A 16,906-nucleotide genomic window follows, 5' to 3' on the forward strand; every position below is an offset into this window, starting at 1 on the left:
TGCCTCTCTACGAGACCGAACTGAATCTTAAATGTCTATGCCTCCTAACCCCAGTGCATGGTGAGACGTGGAGAAAGCTTCAGAGTAGCTCCCTGGCCAAGACCAGTGGATCGTCAGGTATTATTTTAATGGCATCTAGAGCCAGCTCAGTTCCTTGGCCTGAGCAATGGCCCAGAAAAGCACATGCTCTTTTCTTCTGTCTCTTCCCCCACCCCCAATTCTAGAAAAGCATAATTGCCCCGCCCTCCATCTTTAATAATGGTTTGCAAACCTTCCTGAGCCACCATATCCTCTCCCTGTGGTCACTGGGTTTGTCTGAAGCTCTCCACCGAGACTCATTGGTTCCCTCCCAAGTGCTTCACACAACCAGGCAACTCCCTGCTGACTTACTCGGTGGCCCATCCAAAGGTCATTGGATACCGACAAGCTGGCGACCAGCCCCCAAACTGGGTCTGTTAGGGCATAGCCTTCATGTCACTGTAAGCAGGAAGGAAGGTAGAAATGGCACAGCCTCTACCAGAAAATACTTGGGAAACCCTGTTATAAATAAAACCTGTAAACATGTTGCCATGTTGGTGGTGTCATGAACACTCAGTTGTCCCCAACATGAACCCAAGCCATGAGAGATAATAGGCTGCTGGATCCCTAGACTGCCCTCCTTTAGCCTTGAGAGGGCGTGCCTTCTGGGCTTGGCCATATCCTGACGCAGAATGAATCCTACATCTTCACCTCTCCCAAACTTGTGTCAGAGAATACTTTCCTGTCCTCAGAAGCCGCACACATACAAGGGAGCAGTCCCTTTGGAATGACCTCCCTCCGCCATCCCCTCAGAGGCTAGTGGCAAAACAAGAATGCCGCTTCACCCTGACAATGCGACCCGCCTCCTAGAAAAGCCAAACAACCGTTGGAAGCTTGGCTTCTGCTCATGAAGTCTGGGCCAGGGGAGTGACCAGAACCGTCTGAGTTGCTGGAGGCGTCACACTCCAAGGTGGGTGCCTCCACCTCTGCCCTTGGATAGACCTGGCCCCTGCATTCAGGCTCATCCAAACTCAGTTTCTCCTGTGTCTCCTGTAATAAGAGGCCTCAGGGAGCACCCTCCAGACACAGCACAGTCGGTCAGCTTATAGGGGTTTTTGGCATCATACCGGGCCCAGTAACCCCATCTTGAAGGACTGTGAGGCGTGTTTTAGAACTCCAGATGCCCATGGGTTGGCCTTCCTGAAAGTAAGTACACATGAGAGCTTACTGGAAAGAGGAAGTGAAGCTGAGGACGTGAGGGTCAGAGCCTAGCAATGGCCTTCAGCTCCCTTAAGAGGGAGAACGAATACTCCTGTGGTAATCCAGAACCTTTCGTGTGAGTCAAGAATCCCCGCATCTTCCCTACCTAACCTTAGGAACTGAAACTGCTGCTGATCGGGTAGGAGAGAGAAGGGGTTCGAATCTTTGCTGCTCACCCCGTGACAGAGGTTCTGAAACAGAGAAGTCGGGAAGGTAAAGTAAGATGCCCAGCGGGCAGGAGACCCGCATCCCCAGCTGTGCCTCTTGAGTGGCTTGATTTTCCATCTGGACAAGGAGACAGGTGAAGCACATCAGTGATTTTCAGATTACACTTTGAAGATCCGAAAGACATTCTTTAGAGATGATTCAGAGCCCACAGGTGTTCAACAAAAATAGCTTTAAAAAAATCATATTTAGGGGCACCTGAGTAGCTCAGTGGGTTAAAGCCTCTGCCTTCAGCTCAGGTCATGATCCCAGGGTCCTGGGATCGAGCCCCGTATCGGGCTCTCTGCTCGGTGGGGAGCCTGCTTCCTCCTGCCTCTCTGCCTACTTGTGATCTCTGTCTGTCAAATAAAAAGATAAAATCTTTAAAAAAAATAAATAAAATTTAAAAATCATATTTAGCCTATAGGTCAGCGATAGCGTTGAAAAAAAAAAAAATGCCTTAAAGTTACTGTGAACGGGTCTTCTCTGAGGTCCCCACCGGCTCTGAAATGATCCAAACGCGGGTGACACCATAACAGCAAGACTTGTGGGATTAGATACACGAGCAATCCTTATTTGGATCCTGTCTTGATGGTTTCCCATTATAATCACCCATGTAAGCATGAACACAATAGAGTCAAACTTAGTGATTGGCGTCCATCCATCCTGCTAAGATGGCCATCTAGCTGATTCACCTTTGGAATTTGTTGGAAAGAGAGCAGTGGTCCGGAGATGCAGAGATCTCATGCAGTGGAATGGCACAGAATCACAGAGGAGAAGTAAGGCGGCTCCCTTAAGCTATGGTGGTGTGCACCAGCCTGGCAATTGGAAGACCTAGGTTATAACCCTGACCCTGACCCAAGGGTCTCCCCAACTTGGACACTCTTACCATTCTCAGTCTAGTGTCTCAAATTGCTGTCAGTAATCACGGGAGAATTCCTGAGTGACACTGAGCTCTCGTTGCTTTATCTCCCCTGGAATGTGGCATCACCATGTGTGCCCTGGACACAAGCACATGCCAGGACATGTGTAGGCAGGTCGGCCACTTACAACTGCAACGAAGACAAATTGCTCCACAGTCCTTAAAGCACAAGAAATCTGTTTCTTCTCTAAAGCCAATAAATTCTAGCACCAAACTAGCTAGTGACTCACCAACATCTGCAGGAGGGTCTGTCTTATCGGTTTATTTATGGTTTCACCTCTTCCCCTTGGATAGTGGTCCTCTCGTCGTTCAACAAGCATGTGCTGTGCCAGGCACTGTTGTAGGCCCCAGGGATGCAACAGGGAACGAAACAAAGCCCATGCCCTCTTTGAATTTGGTCTCATGGAGGAGAGACAAAGAAGTATACACATAGCATGTCAAATGATGACAAGGACCCGGGAGAAGGGGAAAGTGTAAGGGGAAAGGGTGAATGGGGCATGAGGGTAGCCCTTTTGATGATTTTATTTATGCTAAAGAGAAAGAGACAGAGGGAGAGGGAGAATCTCAAGCAGACGTACCAGAGCTCGGAGCTTGAAAGGGGGTTTGATCTCACAACCCAGGAGATCATGACCTGAGCCGAAACCAAGAGTCAGCCACTCAACTGACTGAGCCCCCCCAGTGCCCCAAGAGATGCTCTTCTGTAAAGAAGACCTCTCTGATGAACAGATATTCGTGAAGATATGTGAAGGGAGTCAGAGAGTGAGCTAGATAAATACGTGAGCTAGATAAATAAAGAGATTCCAGACAAAGGGCCCAGCAAGGGCAAAGGTCCTGCCACAGAAGACCGCGATGTGTTTGAGGACATACAGGGGAGACAGGAGTCGGAATGGAGTGACTGAGCAGGGAAGGGCAGGCAGGGAGCTGGGAGCCCGGCCAAGCCTGGAAGCCTTGGTAAGGTTGGCTTTCATGAATCAGGAAAGAGCTGGAAGGTGTTAACCTACGGACTGCAGTGATCTGCCCTCTGGCTGAAGGGACTGTCGTGTGGCTGCTGGCTGCGGGAAACGGAAGGACAATGTAGATTTGACTAGTGAAGTGCCATACACGTGTGGGCCCAACTTAATACTGAAGGACACAGGTAAATCCGAGCCCCCTGTCACGCTGGTGTCCTATGACACACAGAAGAGTGAAAAGAAAATGCTTGTTCCAAGAAAATTCACATCTATGACTCGTCACCAGAGTTCAGGAATGCCCGGGTTAATGAAGTGATGGAAATGACGTTCTACTCACTCACGCAAGAAGGGAACAAAGAAAACCCTCTCCACCTGTGCTCTTCCTGTTCCAGCCTCCCACTCCTATTGCCACACTGGTTGGCTCGTCACCGCTCGGGGCCTCTGCCCTCAGGCCTCCTCTGAGGTAGGCTGGGCCTCATCTGATCCCTGCTGTGACTGCCCACCCAGCCCTGTGCTGCTGAGGAGAGGCCCCCTTCCTGCTCAGAGCCCCAGGGTCAGAGCCTCCCCGCGTGTGTGGGCTGGCTGAGGGGAAGCAGCGTGCCCGCAGCCCTGGGGCTAAGGGGAGACTTGGGGCTGTCAGCAAGATAGCTGCTCATTGGGACATGCCTCACAGCTCGCTCAGCTCTGCAGCTCTGCCACTGCCAGGGCTAGGGGGGAGGAAGGGGGCTGCCAAGCACAGACTCCAGAAGGACCCAGGGGCAGAGGTCTGCCCCACTTTCAGGACGCCAGCCTTAAGGAAAGGGTTCTCTTGCCTGTGAGCAATGCCAGCCCACCTCCTCCACCAAGGCCCAGCCTAAGTGAGTTCAAACGATCCCCGAGACCGCTCACACTCCTTGCTTTCAAATTCTCCCCTTGCTCCTCAAGGGCCTCGGGCAGAGTGAGGGCGGGGAGCAGAGAAATCCTTCATACTTTCCAAATCTTTTTGTCCTAACCCTGCTCTCTCTCAACTTTAACTTAAAAGGGAAGTATTTGCTGCCTTTGTTCTCGGTTTCAGACTTGCCAGGACTGGAGCAGGCCTCCAGCCCAGAAGCAAGTGAGCAAGGAGGTAGAGGACTGCCACCCTTAAGGCTGCAGCTGTCACCGGCTAGGGTTGTCTCAGCCCCCAAACCTTCAAGAGCAAAGCCTGGCTGGGGCTGTCTTTCACACAGGGCAACTTCAGTATTTGGGGGCCCAGAAATACAAAAGCCACCATTCACCTCTTCCTGGGACAAAGGAGACCCAACACAGGAGCCACGTCGCCCTTCCTACAAGGGGCAGCAGGGGCCATGCAAGGCTTGTCTCTTTCCTTCACAGCTGAGCACACAGTAGGACAAAATACCAGACGCCCATTTCTTTCTCAGTAGCTCCCCCTGCTACACACTCAGGGTCATAAATTCCCAGCGGCAGTAGGCCCCTAAGAGACCACCACTGTTCTGACAGTCAGGCACTGGGCCAGATGCCAGAGATGCAATAAATAAAGATTTCATTTTATTTTTTTATTTGAGAGAGAGAGCACGCGCACAGATTGAGAGGGAGAGGGAGACGCAGACTCCCCACCGAGTGAAGAGCCCAATGTGGGACCTGATCCTGGGACCCCGAGATCATGACCTAAGCGGAAGGCAGATGCCTAACTGACTGATCCCCCCAGGCATCCATAGAAATTCAATAAATCAAAGTCCCTGCCCCAGAGGGGTTCAAAGGCTACTTGAGGAGACAGGCATTTAAAGAACGAATCCCAACAATCCGGAGGTATCGAGCCTGGTTGCCGTGGGGACCCAGAAGGGCAAAACCCAATTCCGGAGGGGGAAGTCTTCGCAGAGGTGGTGACACTTACGATGTTATTTTTTTAAATCAAAATTTTTTTTAAATGACACCTGATCTTTATAATAATTCAGCAATAAAAGTCCAAAGAAGAAAGTAGCAAAATACCTCAAGCCCCACAACCTGGAGATAATCAGTATAAACTCTTTAGATGGATTTTATTGGAATTTTATGAGACAGAGGGACTGCAGTCACAGTGAAGGAGCCAGTGCAAAAGCCCAGAGCACGGAAGTGACAAGAGCCAGGTGTGCTCACCGAGGCTTAGCACGGCCTGCGGGCCTGAACGCACTGCACATGGGCGAAGTCGGGATGCCCAATGCCAGATGGTGGGACACTTCCCCTAAATCCGCGCCGAAGGTATAAAGGGATTATGTGGCAGGAAGGCAGGCTGAGCATCAAGAGAGGAAGAGAGAAAGGCCGAAGGGGGCAATCCTTAAAGTGTAAAGATCCAAGCCCAGAGCCTAATGAGATAGTCAGATTAACAACATCCCCCACCTAACGAGCTTGCATATGCCAAGTCCTCAGCCGAGCATTTTCATTGTTAGCCCAATTAATTTTCACAACAGCAGTGCCTAAGTAGTGGTATTGCTATTTTACACCCAAGGAAACACCCAGAAAGATTAGAGGACCTTTCCCAGATAACCCTAGCTGTCACGTAGGGTCCGAACTTGTGTGGATGCTCTTAACACAGCACTTCTGTCTTTCCAGAGGATTCTGAAAGGTTTTTAGTATTAGTAACATCACTGAGTTGGGGCAAACCCCTCCCCTTCAAGGGGTTTTGCTGACTTGGAGGCACAAGTTCTGTCGTTTAAAACCAATCTTGATACTTTTTTTTTCAAGTAGGCTCCATGCCAGGCTTGAACTCATGACCCTGAGATCAACATCTGAGCCGATGTTGAGAGTCGGATGCGCAACCAACTGAGCAACCCAGGCACGCCTAATCATAATACTTTAGGATCGTACGTCACGTTGAACCCTGAAATCATTAAAAGTGGCTAAAGCGAAGCACCAGAGCAATCAGGTTTTTTTTCTTTTTTAAGATTTTTATTTATTTATTGAAAGAGAGGCAGTGAGAGAGATCATGAGTGAGGAGAAGGTCAGAGGGAGAGGCAGACTCCCCGTGGAGCTGGGAGGCAGATGTGGGACTCGATCCCGGGACTCCGGGATCATGACCTGAGCTGAAGGCAGTCGTCCAACCAACTGAGCCACCCAGGCGTCCCCAGAGCAATCAGGTTTAAAACATGTGCCCTGTTGCCCAGGAATGAGTAGTTTTCTGCCATTATCATGATGAATGATTTCACACAGCAGGTTTGTGTTGGTTGGTCGTGGCAAGGCTGGCGGGAAAGGAGAGCAGCTGGCAGGACTCAACCCGGTCTGGAAACCATGGCGCAGCCTCCGTTCAGAAGGTTGCTTCCCTCAAGTGTGGGGGGAGGAGGGAGTCAGGAGACCGGAGGGAAGATTAGTCTGACCCAAGCGCTCTGGGTAGATAAGAGCGAAGTCTTAAGATGATCATGCAGGAGAATATCTTTAAAAAAAATCTTTTTTTTTTTTTTTAAAGTAGCGGTCAGGGTTCTGAGGCTTGGTCCTGTTGGCCCTTCTCTTCGTACCGCCTTCCAAGCTCCCGGTTCACACACAGCGCTCTGCTGGTACCAGTGGCTCGGGATAGGTCCGGGGAGCCTCGCTGTCTCGCCACTAGTCCCGGCCACAGGGGCCAGGGAGCGAGGGATCTTTTTCTCCTGAGGAGTCTAGTTCTACTCAGACCCATTCTGGAGGACAAGCGGGCAGAGACCCAGATTCCAGCTCTCGGAATCAGCTGCCTCTGGAATCGCCTCTGCTTCCTGCCAGGTAAGGCCATGTGGAAGGAGGGCAGAGAGGGCTTGGAAGGCAGTGTTCCCGGGAGAGCCAGGCAGGACCCACTCTCCCAGCCGCAGGACCCACTCTCACAGTCCCCTGGGGACCTGTGAGAGCCTGGATGCACAGGGCAGGGGTAGACAGCCCCTGGAAACCGGGGGCCTTGCTGTCCACTGGGAAGAAATGGGGGAGGGCCATGGTGCTGAGGCACTGGCTGTCTTCCGTGCCAGCCCTCTGGGAGTCCATTTCCTTGTGGAAAGCCTGGTCAGAGGCCCTGCACAGCCTCCTGAAAGTCTCAGTGACCTCTTCTCTTTGGACTCCCCCAAGCTGCAAAGAGTTTCAGGAGATGGGTAAGGGAAAGAGAAGGCAGCTAGAAACAAATTTTGGACAACTGTCTAAGTTTGGGACACTTTGGGTCGACACGGGGAATGAGGGGTCCGGCCTCTGAATCGGGTGCACAGCAAGCAGGACTGGGATAGATCTCCAGAAGAGCCCTGCGAGAGCAAGGCGGCCAGGGGCCAGGGAGGGCAGGGCTTCAAGAAGGAATGGCCTTCAGGGCCCCGGCTGCCCCAGCTCGGGCTCCATTCTGAGCGTCATCTCCAGAGAGTCTCCAAATGTGAAACACAGACCAGCTTTGTCAAAATCACCCGGGAAGTGTTGATGAAAACCGCCTGTCCCCCTGTAGAAGCCCAGAGAAATAGTCACAAATCCCCCACCACCTTGCCCCGTCTTTAGTCACACTCCCTACACCGACAAGTCCACAGCGCTCCCGGCCAACCTGGGGAACAGGGGCTGCAGACATGTTTTCTTCTCTTATTATAGCTGAGCAGCATTTCCTGTGGCCCGTGCTTCATAAGCACGTTGGTGGTGTCGTTTCCTGTGACGACTCTCTGTTTCCATTCTGGCAAATGTTTGCTCTTTTCTCTCTGCTTTGGGGGTTGGGGGAGGATGAGTTTCTCACGGAGTCTCTCTCGAGCCTCTTGGCAGTTTCCCTCTGTGCCCCTCACACTTGCACCAGAGGGTTGAGAGCATGCCGTCTCCCTGAGCCACCTCTCTCGGGGAGCCCCGCACCCGGCTGAGCGCTCACCTCCCGCGGTGGGCACTGTAGCCACATCCAGGTAGAACCAAACCTGTCGTCATTTTTGTGTTTGGGGTCCACACAGCCTAACATTTCAGGGGGAGAGGCCAGGGAAATGCAAGTTTGGGGGGGAAAGAAAGTTCTAGAAAAATTGGAAAACATGGAGACGAGGAGGATTTCTATCAGTCTTGTCTACTTAAAAAAGCATTTACGATGGTATGTAAAACCAATTTTGCCTTTTCTCCTGGGGGATGGCAACTTAGGAAGAGCCAGGAGAAGTGGCAACATGTGTTAGCTGTTGACAATTAAGAAAAGGCTTAGGAGGAGAAGCTGAAGCCAGAGAGGTTGCCGTGACAGCGGATATGATCACCCCGACTCTTTCCGAAATCGGAGGGAGGACCTTGGAGGCCAGGACTCTTCAGGTGACTGAGGGCAGCCTGGACAGGTAAGTGATTCGGGGTGATGAGCTCCACCTTCCCCTGATTTAGACAGATAGTCCTGGGCAACCCTGGGGGCTCCTACCCCAGCAGTGCTCCTTGCCCTCACAACCATGCTCAGGTCCACTGAGACCACCAAACTCTAGGCTTAGAGAAGCTTGCTCAGGACTGCTGGGAGGAAAGGAATAGGTTTAAAAGAGAAATGGGAGTCGCAGGGGGAAAGGGAAAGCCGTGTTAACACAGGATTTCCTAAGACCTCGTTGCCTGGCCTGGCTGGATTTCTCACCTCTCAGAGGCCCCAATTACTGTCCTCAATTTTTCCTGTCTCAGGTCCCAACAACCACTCTCCCCCACCCTCCAAAAGAAACTAGGTCCCACCATGATGGAAACAAAAGGCCCGTTTTTTTCAACAATGTGTTTCGAGGTTCTAAAAACTTTCCATTAGTGGGAAACGTAATCATAGATGTGATCAAGATACATCTTTAGGATATAAAATCTCACAGAACTAATCGTGGCTATAAATTTTACTGCTCAAAATTTCAGGATCATACTAACAAAAATAAAAAGTCCAACAGCAGTTGGAGTTTCGGCAACAGCTGTTAGCTATGAATCTCAGCTCTGTGATAACAGGTTGCCCTTGCTAAGTGCCAGGCACTGTTCCAGTCACCAGATCAACAGGATCGACAAGTCCATGGCTTCCTGGAGCTGACAGTCAAATGGGAAAGTCAGATATAAACAGATAAACAAAGAGATGTATAATATAATGTCCATCAGTCTAAAGTGTATGAGGAAAACACAGAACAGACTTAAGGGGCCTGAGAGTAATAGGCTTGTCTGAGCCGGTGACATTTCAGAAGAGACCAAGGGAAATGAGGGACTGAGCTACATACCCAGACACCTGGGAGAGGGAGCTGCTGGTCAGAGGCAGGAATGTGCCCTTCGTGGCCAAGGACAGGCCAGGAGTCCTGGCTGCCGCAGTCAGAAGGGAAATGATAGGAAATGAGGTCAGATGGTAGGCATAGGGGTGTCTGGGTGGCTCAGGCAGTTTAGCATCTGGCTCTTGATTGGGCTCAGGTCATGACCTCAGGGTCGTGGAATCGAACCCCACGTCAGTTCTGCACTCAACCCAGAAACTGCACTCAACCCAGGGTCTACTTGAGATACTCTCGTCCTCTGCCCCTCACCCATGCACGCGCGCATGCCCTCTCTCTTTTTCTCTCTCTAATAAATTAATTAAATAAATCTTTTTTTTTAAAAAAGAGGAAAAAGAAGGTAGGCAGAGGCCAGAACATAAGGTGCAGGGATGTCCTCACTGGGGACTGTGGCTGTTATCCCAAGTGTGATCAAAGTCACATGGGTCACAAGAAGAGAGGAGACATGATCTGACTTACTGTTAAGAAGATCACACTGGCTCCTGTGAAGATAGGATGTTGGGGTCAAGAGTGAAAGCAAGACAACGCTTAGGGAGGTTACTGCAAAGGTCCATGCAGAGCACACAGTGGGTTGGGGGTAGGGGTGGAGTGGTTGTGGCAGTGGAGGGGTGACAGGTGACTGGGTTTGGGAAAGACATCCAGGGTTGAGCAGATGGAATCTGCTCATTGACTGGAAGTGAGGTGAAAGCAAAGGAGCAGTCAAGAATGGCTCCAAGGTTTCTGACCTACCCGCTAGCTGATGGGCAACACCAGAGGAGAAGCAGGCTTCTGGGAGAAGAACGGGCATTCTGTTTCAGATGTATCTGGTTTGAGATGTCCATTGGGCAGCCTAGAGGAAAGGTCTGGTATAGGTTGGGTAAACAAGCCTAGGACTCAGGAGTGCAAAAGTCTTCCCTGGTAGCTGATCTGGTTTCTAATATTTAGGTCTGCTAGAGACTCCTGCTGTCACACACCACCCCCCGGCGACTTCTCGTTACAGAAGGCAAAGGAAGGCAGTAACCCCAGCCCTGTCAGGGAATCACAAGCAGCAGGAACTCACCCCTGCATGTGCACTGGTTACGTTCCACAAAACAGCAAGTGTTGCTTGGAGACCAGCTCCACAAGTTGGTAAACGGGGGTTGAACAAATGCCCACAAGGCAGACTCTGTCACGGAGCAGCTCCCTCCCTGCATAGCGGGTAACCCCTCCTTCCACACAAGACAGGACGCCCAGGAGGAGGGAATGAGGGCAAGTAAGGGCGGATGAACCTGATTTGGTAACTTTGGAGGACAGGGGGATGCAGTAGAAGGAGCATGATCTTTGGGCCCCAACAGACCTAGACTCACTTTCCATCTCGGCTCCTCCCTACTGTGTGATCTTTGATATATTACTCTGCCTTGCTGAGTCTGAATCTCAGGTTTCTGGCCCCAAGGAGAGATGAGACTGTTGTAAAGATCAAACGAGTTTCACACACACACAAACCCGAGGCACCCAGCAGGCATTCCAAAGGGACAGTGCCCTTCTCCCTCTCTCCAGCCACACAGCCCACCCATCTCAGGCTCCCATTCCAAGTCCTCAGGCTCCAGTTCCGCAGGAAGCCTCTTCTCCGACCTCCTCAACCTCCTCCAGCTAGACATGGCACTTATTTTTCCTCACAGAGACAAAGACCAGAGCAGCGCCATCTTTTCTGGGTTTGCAGGATTCCTTGCCATCCTCCTGACCACTGTGATTTTCTACAGCCTGTGGAACTGGAGTAAATGGAAGAAGTACCGTGAGTCCCTTGATTGTCCCAGGTTGAAACATACAGGCATCAATCACACAGCCTGGCATTCAAAGCCCCATTTATTCTTCCTGGATAAGCTCTTGCACTGGGAAATCCTCCATTCTTCCCTGACACACTGGTCACTGTCTCACTTGAGGGTCTAAGCTGTGGCTCCAAAAGGCTCCATGCTGACTGGAGTTCCATTTTGAAAGTTGTTGCCCTGGGATGCTCATGCCCAACGCCCCCATTTCTTCCTCCTGCTTCTGTGTACCAAGTCTTCTAGCTCAAAGCGACTTGGGCAAGTGTGAAAATGTACTTTTTATGATACATAGTGAGAGTGGGGAACATTTTCAGGGACCATCTCATCCCCAGGGGCCTCCACATTTTGTAACACTGGTCTCTCATTGTCTTGCAGGACAAGCTCCTTACTTTCGAGTTACCGTCATGCCCTTACTGTCTCTGTCTCGACCCAGACAAGGAGCTAAAAATATTTATGACTCCTTACCCCAGAGGCGAGAAGAGCTAGGTAGGTTTTTTTTTTCTTATCTATGGAGCATGGGTGTCACTGACCTTTTGCCCCCAGAATGTCCTCTCACCACCCAGAGGCAGCTTTCTTTAAACACTCAACCCTTCTGCCCTTCAAGGAGCATGGAGGAGGATGAGCTAGACAGAAACAGGATGTAACTCCACTAGGAGCCTAGAGAGCTCTGAAAAGGGAGCTGGGGGTCGTCTGGGTTAGGGGAGGGGTTGTTTTATCTTGGTATGAAGTTGGCCAAAGACAGATGGGTGTGTCTAGGGATGGGGGAGACATACAGAAGGAGAATATGGCCTCCGGGATTACAGGTGGATAAGTTTTGCCTCAGGAGCCACGAACAACTGTGCTAATTAGTGCCCTCTGGTCCTTGCTAGAAACTGAGGACAGTTCCAGGCCTCAGAGCACATCATTCCACCAGCTCTGACCCTCTTGCCACAGAACACCAAGCCCCAAATACCAGACACCACAAGAACCCACTTCACCTTCTCTGCGGGGACTTTTTAGGCTGAAGCGTTCAGGGACTGGCCTGCTAACTTCAGGATTCATTCTCTGTTCTTTCAGGGAGACGTCAGTCAAGAAGTAACCGTATTTTTAGTACTGAGAGCCTCCTGTCCAGAAATTCCAATAGCCCTCCATCAGAGCCTGTGGTAAGAGTCAAGTGAAGGGACGAGCCCCTTGGGAGAAATGGCATATCTCTGACAGAACTGAGGTAAACGAGTTCAGGTCACAGATCTCCTTTCCTGACAAACAGCATGTCTCCTGGCAGGTGCCCTGTGACCCTATCAATATATTAGGAAGACGAGCTCAGGACCTCCCTGTAGCCCAGGGAGAAAAATTAAGAAAGATGGAAACAATTGTTTGGGATTTGGGAGATGGCATCAGAGCACATGTATTCAAGGACATGATGTCAGAACAGAAGTGGATTGTTCTAAGAAAGACGGGTAACAGCTTATCCCAATAGAGTATTGTCCCTTTCCAAGTAATCACCTCAGGAGGGTACACAAATATTCCAACAATGCAGCTTGTGCTCAAAACATCTTTAAAACCCTCCTTGGGGAATTCCTCCCGGGGTCTGGGGCAAATTGTTTCAGTTCTCCTCAAGGGTAGGTATCTTTGTAAGTCGTTGAGGACTGTAGCTGGTGTAGAAAGTGATCAAACGGGGGATTTCCGAGGTTACCAGGGGATGCTACGGTGAATGACCGCGACCGAATGTATGTGTTGTATGATCTGGAGGCAGCCGCCAGGCAGGAGTCCTGTAACACTGTGGAGCAGAGACCCCAGAGAGAGTAAAAGGAGGCCTTTGAAGCTCGGGGGCTCATCCCATAGATAAGTTCTCTCTTGCTCCTCGAAGAATCGGTCCCTTCGATTTGCGGTCGTTTCAAGAAAACACAGTCTAACCACGGCTGCTGCTCCCGATGCTCCCCAGCTGCTGCTCCCGATGCTCCCCAGCCTCTCATTAGCCAGAGCTCTGGGTTCATTACCATGCGGCCACCTCCTGGTCCTGCCCCCATGTATCCCACGCTTGGGCTCTGTTCCCATCTCCAAGACTTCCTGGAGTTGCAGGTCCTCCTGGCTGATAACATGCAGGGAAGAGGAAATTCCGCTGCCAAAGGGAGTTCTGGCGCTCAGTCCCAACCCCGTTTAAGGCCACAACACATCTGGCTTGGACTCTGTAGCGTGTGAACGATACTTTGAGCCAGTTGCCAACATCTAAAAATTGAAAAGATTTCACATTAAAGTCTGGATGTCCAGCTTTTCTTGAAAAGTCAGAAGTTCTGGAAACAGCAGACTGGCATCCCTAAATGGCCGTGAGGGGCTGAGTCTCTATGTCGGCTGCCCCTTTACTAATAATGCCAAGAGTGTTAATGCTTTCCATGGGTGGGAAACCTTCCATACACTTCACATGTAGTCATACACTAACACCTCACAGAACCCATATTATGGTGGTATTATGATTGTCCCCATTTTATATGCTAGGGAAGAAAGGCACGAAGGGATTAGGTAACTTGCCCATACAGAGTAGTAAGGCGGGATTCTCACCCTGAGTCTAAGGCTGAGTCGCTACCTTTGGACACTAGGCTATACTGCCTCGTGATGGGCTCTGAGGCAGTCCACTCTCTCCAGTTTCTAATACTCCCCCCTAGAGACTCTCCGTAGAACACCCACACTGTGGCCAGAATCCAGTAGGAATTTATGATCACATTTACACTGTTGCTTTCCTTAAGCTTCACCCACTTTGTTCATACCTGCCTAGGATCTAAGGCTTTGCATTTGCAGACCCCCAACTTAGACATTTTCTCCAAGGTGGAGAACCAAGTGAAGGAGTTATCAGAGAGCGGTACTGGATGGGGAAGGAGAAAGGCTTCGCCAGTATTTCTGCTTCCATCCTGTCACTGGCTTTCTCTTCTTGTTTATAGCCCTCCCAAGCAGGCAATGGCCTCTGGCTGCACGGAGACCATGCTCCTGCCAACGTCTATGCAGTGGGCATCTATGACAATGCCACATGGCTCCAGATGTGTGGGGACCTCACTCCCTCGGCAAACTATGTCAATATCAGAACAGCCGGAGACTGCCGGAGCATTTCTTCAGAGGATTCAAGAGATTACATCAATGTCCCCACAGCAGAGGAGATTGCTAAGGCTCTAGCTTCTACCAACAGCACCCCTGAGAACCTCTTCGCCCTCCCAAGTGCCCAGGAGCTAGATCTGGAGCTTATTGAGGAAAAAGACAAGAGCTATGGGAATGGCAGTGACCATGCCAGTTTTGGGTCTCCAAGATCCAAGAGTGATGATCCACTCAGTGATGAGGAAGGCTCATCTGAGACCTCGAATGACTATGTCAACATGGCAGGGTTGAATCTTGAGACCCTCCAGGGGAAGCAGCCCCGGATGGCTTTCCAGTGCTATAGAGATTATGAAAATGTCCCATCAGCACTTACCAATGGAAACCAGCAGCAGGTGGAAGAAGAAGTGATCCCCTCAAACACAGACCACGTAGAAGGCAGGACGGAGAGTCCAGATACCCACATCCAATTTGTCATGCAAGCAGGGAGGGTTCTGGATCTAGGGGAACCTGTGACCCGTCAGCCATCTGCACAGAGTGAGACTAGTCAGATAGAACATGGAGAAGAAATGTCAAATGACACTTCTAGTGACTATGAGAATGTGCTACCTGCCAAGTCAGGAGATAGGGACTCCAAGCACGGGCCACACACATAGCTCCTTCCTGATGAATTAGGACCCAGGCACCCAGCTGAAGAGTTCCATGGAGTAGTCTATCCTGCTGGATCCATAGCCACTACAGGGGCTGGTGTAGACCACTGACCATCCTTGTATTTCAGGGTTCTTTCAGGTAGACTACAAAGAGGCTGAGATACACAGAAGTTTAAGGGACTCACAAAAGCCAACATCTGGGAAAGCCAGAAAGGAATTCTTCTCAAGCAGGGTGCTGGTAACTCTCATACCAACCTAAGAATGTTTGCTGAAACTGCCTTATAGGATGGTTACTAGATTTAAAGTGAGAGTACTTTCATGCACAGTAGAAACATGAGGTGTCCAAAATTGTTACCTTGTAATCCTGGCAGAAGCCAAGAAGAAGGAAGAAGTCAGAGCTGGGGTGGGGTGGCAGTTTCCCGTTGAAAAAGTGCATTTGTCAAAACACAAACTACAAAATGCTAGAGAAGATGTGGACACCAGAGGGTCATTCATTGCAACTGTTTGGCAGTTTCTTTTAAACCTGCAATGACTATACAGCCAACCCATTCCACTCCTGGGTGTTTACCAAGAGAACTGAAAACTTGTGTTCATACAGAAGCCCATATATGACTATTTATAGCAGCTTTATTCACAATTGCCAAAACTAGAAATAACCCAGATGTCCTTCAACAGGTCAATGGAAAAATGAACTGCGGCATATCCATGTAATCCATGTAATAAAGTTATCTATACTCAGCAGGAAAAAGGAATGAACTATTGGTTTGTGCAACAACATGGACAAATCTTAAATACATTTTGCTAAGTGAAAGAAACTAGACCTAAAAATCTACCCATTGTAGGATTCCACTCATATGACATTCTGGAAAAGGCAAAACTATAGGGATGGAAAACAGATCAGTGGTTGCCAGGTTTAGGGAAAGGGAAGTTCACTCCAGAGGAATTTTTAGGTTGGTGGAGTTCTTCCGTATTGTATTGTGGTGATGGATACAGGACTCGGTGCATTTGTCAAAACACAAACTATATAGCACCACGAGTGGCTTTTACGGTATGTAAATTTTTTTAATTAACCACGCTGTCAGGGAAAGCCATGATGGAATGCAGATTAAGACAAATAAAGCTAACTATATTACAGATGAATGGGGTGGGAGGGAAAAGGAGCTGGTCTAATTAATTTTGGGAAATCATGTTTTCACCTGAAACTGTAAGATAGAGACACACAAAAAACTACACAAACACTGTACTCTAGTTGGTAAATTCATATCTCAGGTATATAGGTTAGGAATCTTGAAACTACTTTAAATGTATACTAAGATTGAACAAATAAGTAAATATAGATAAGGAGGGGCAGGTTTCTCACTATTAGGCTACAATGGGGGCGGCTGGGTGGCTCAGTGGGTTAAGCCTCTGCCTTCGGCTCAGGTCATAATCCCGGGGTCTTGGGATCAAGCTCCGCATTGGGCTCTCTGCTCAGCAGGGAGCCTGTTTCCTCCTCTTTCTCTGCCTGCCTCTCCACCTACTTGTGATCTCTGTCTGTCAAATAAATAAATAAATAAAACATTTTTTTAAAAAGGCTACAGTGAATTCTGTGGTACTGAATTAGAGTTGGAACTATAGTTTGAACTCTTGTTTAATATATATACAAATAGATACAGAAATATAGATATGTGTATACATAGGCTAGCAGACATATATTTCTTAGTTCTGTCCACTGGAGGGTCTAGAAGAATTGATACCCTAGAAGCAATGAACACACTCAGCACCCAGGTCTTGGTTTCTAAATCTCATTGTCAGTAGAAGGAACCAGAGCTCCTTGGAGAAATGGCCAGTTCTGGGATGGGGTAGGGAAAACACAGGGACAGGGAGCTTGACCATCTTGTAGATGGTCTTTAAAAAAAAAAAAAGA

The 16,906-nt window shown here is 49.6% G+C and overlaps 1 protein-coding gene across 1 annotated transcript; it reads left to right on the forward strand.

The window, feature by feature from the left end:
- Positions 1-6,130: 6,130 nt before the first annotated feature.
- LAX1 (lymphocyte transmembrane adaptor 1) lies at positions 6,131-16,152 on the forward strand. Its single transcript, XM_047705540.1, has 7 exons — positions 6,131-6,235; positions 6,447-7,059; positions 8,407-8,588; positions 11,150-11,262; positions 11,669-11,779; positions 12,350-12,435; positions 14,206-16,152. Exons 3-7 carry the CDS (start codon positions 8,506-8,508, stop codon positions 15,004-15,006), a joined length of 1,194 nt encoding a protein of 397 aa, XP_047561496.1. The 5' UTR covers positions 6,131-6,235; positions 6,447-7,059; positions 8,407-8,505; the 3' UTR covers positions 15,007-16,152.
- Positions 16,153-16,906: the final 754 nt, after the last annotated feature.

The sequence above is a fragment of the Lutra lutra genome, chromosome 15, assembly GCF_902655055.1.
Source record: "Lutra lutra chromosome 15, mLutLut1.2, whole genome shotgun sequence".
In the NCBI taxonomy this organism is placed as follows: Eukaryota; Metazoa; Chordata; class Mammalia; order Carnivora; family Mustelidae; genus Lutra; species Lutra lutra.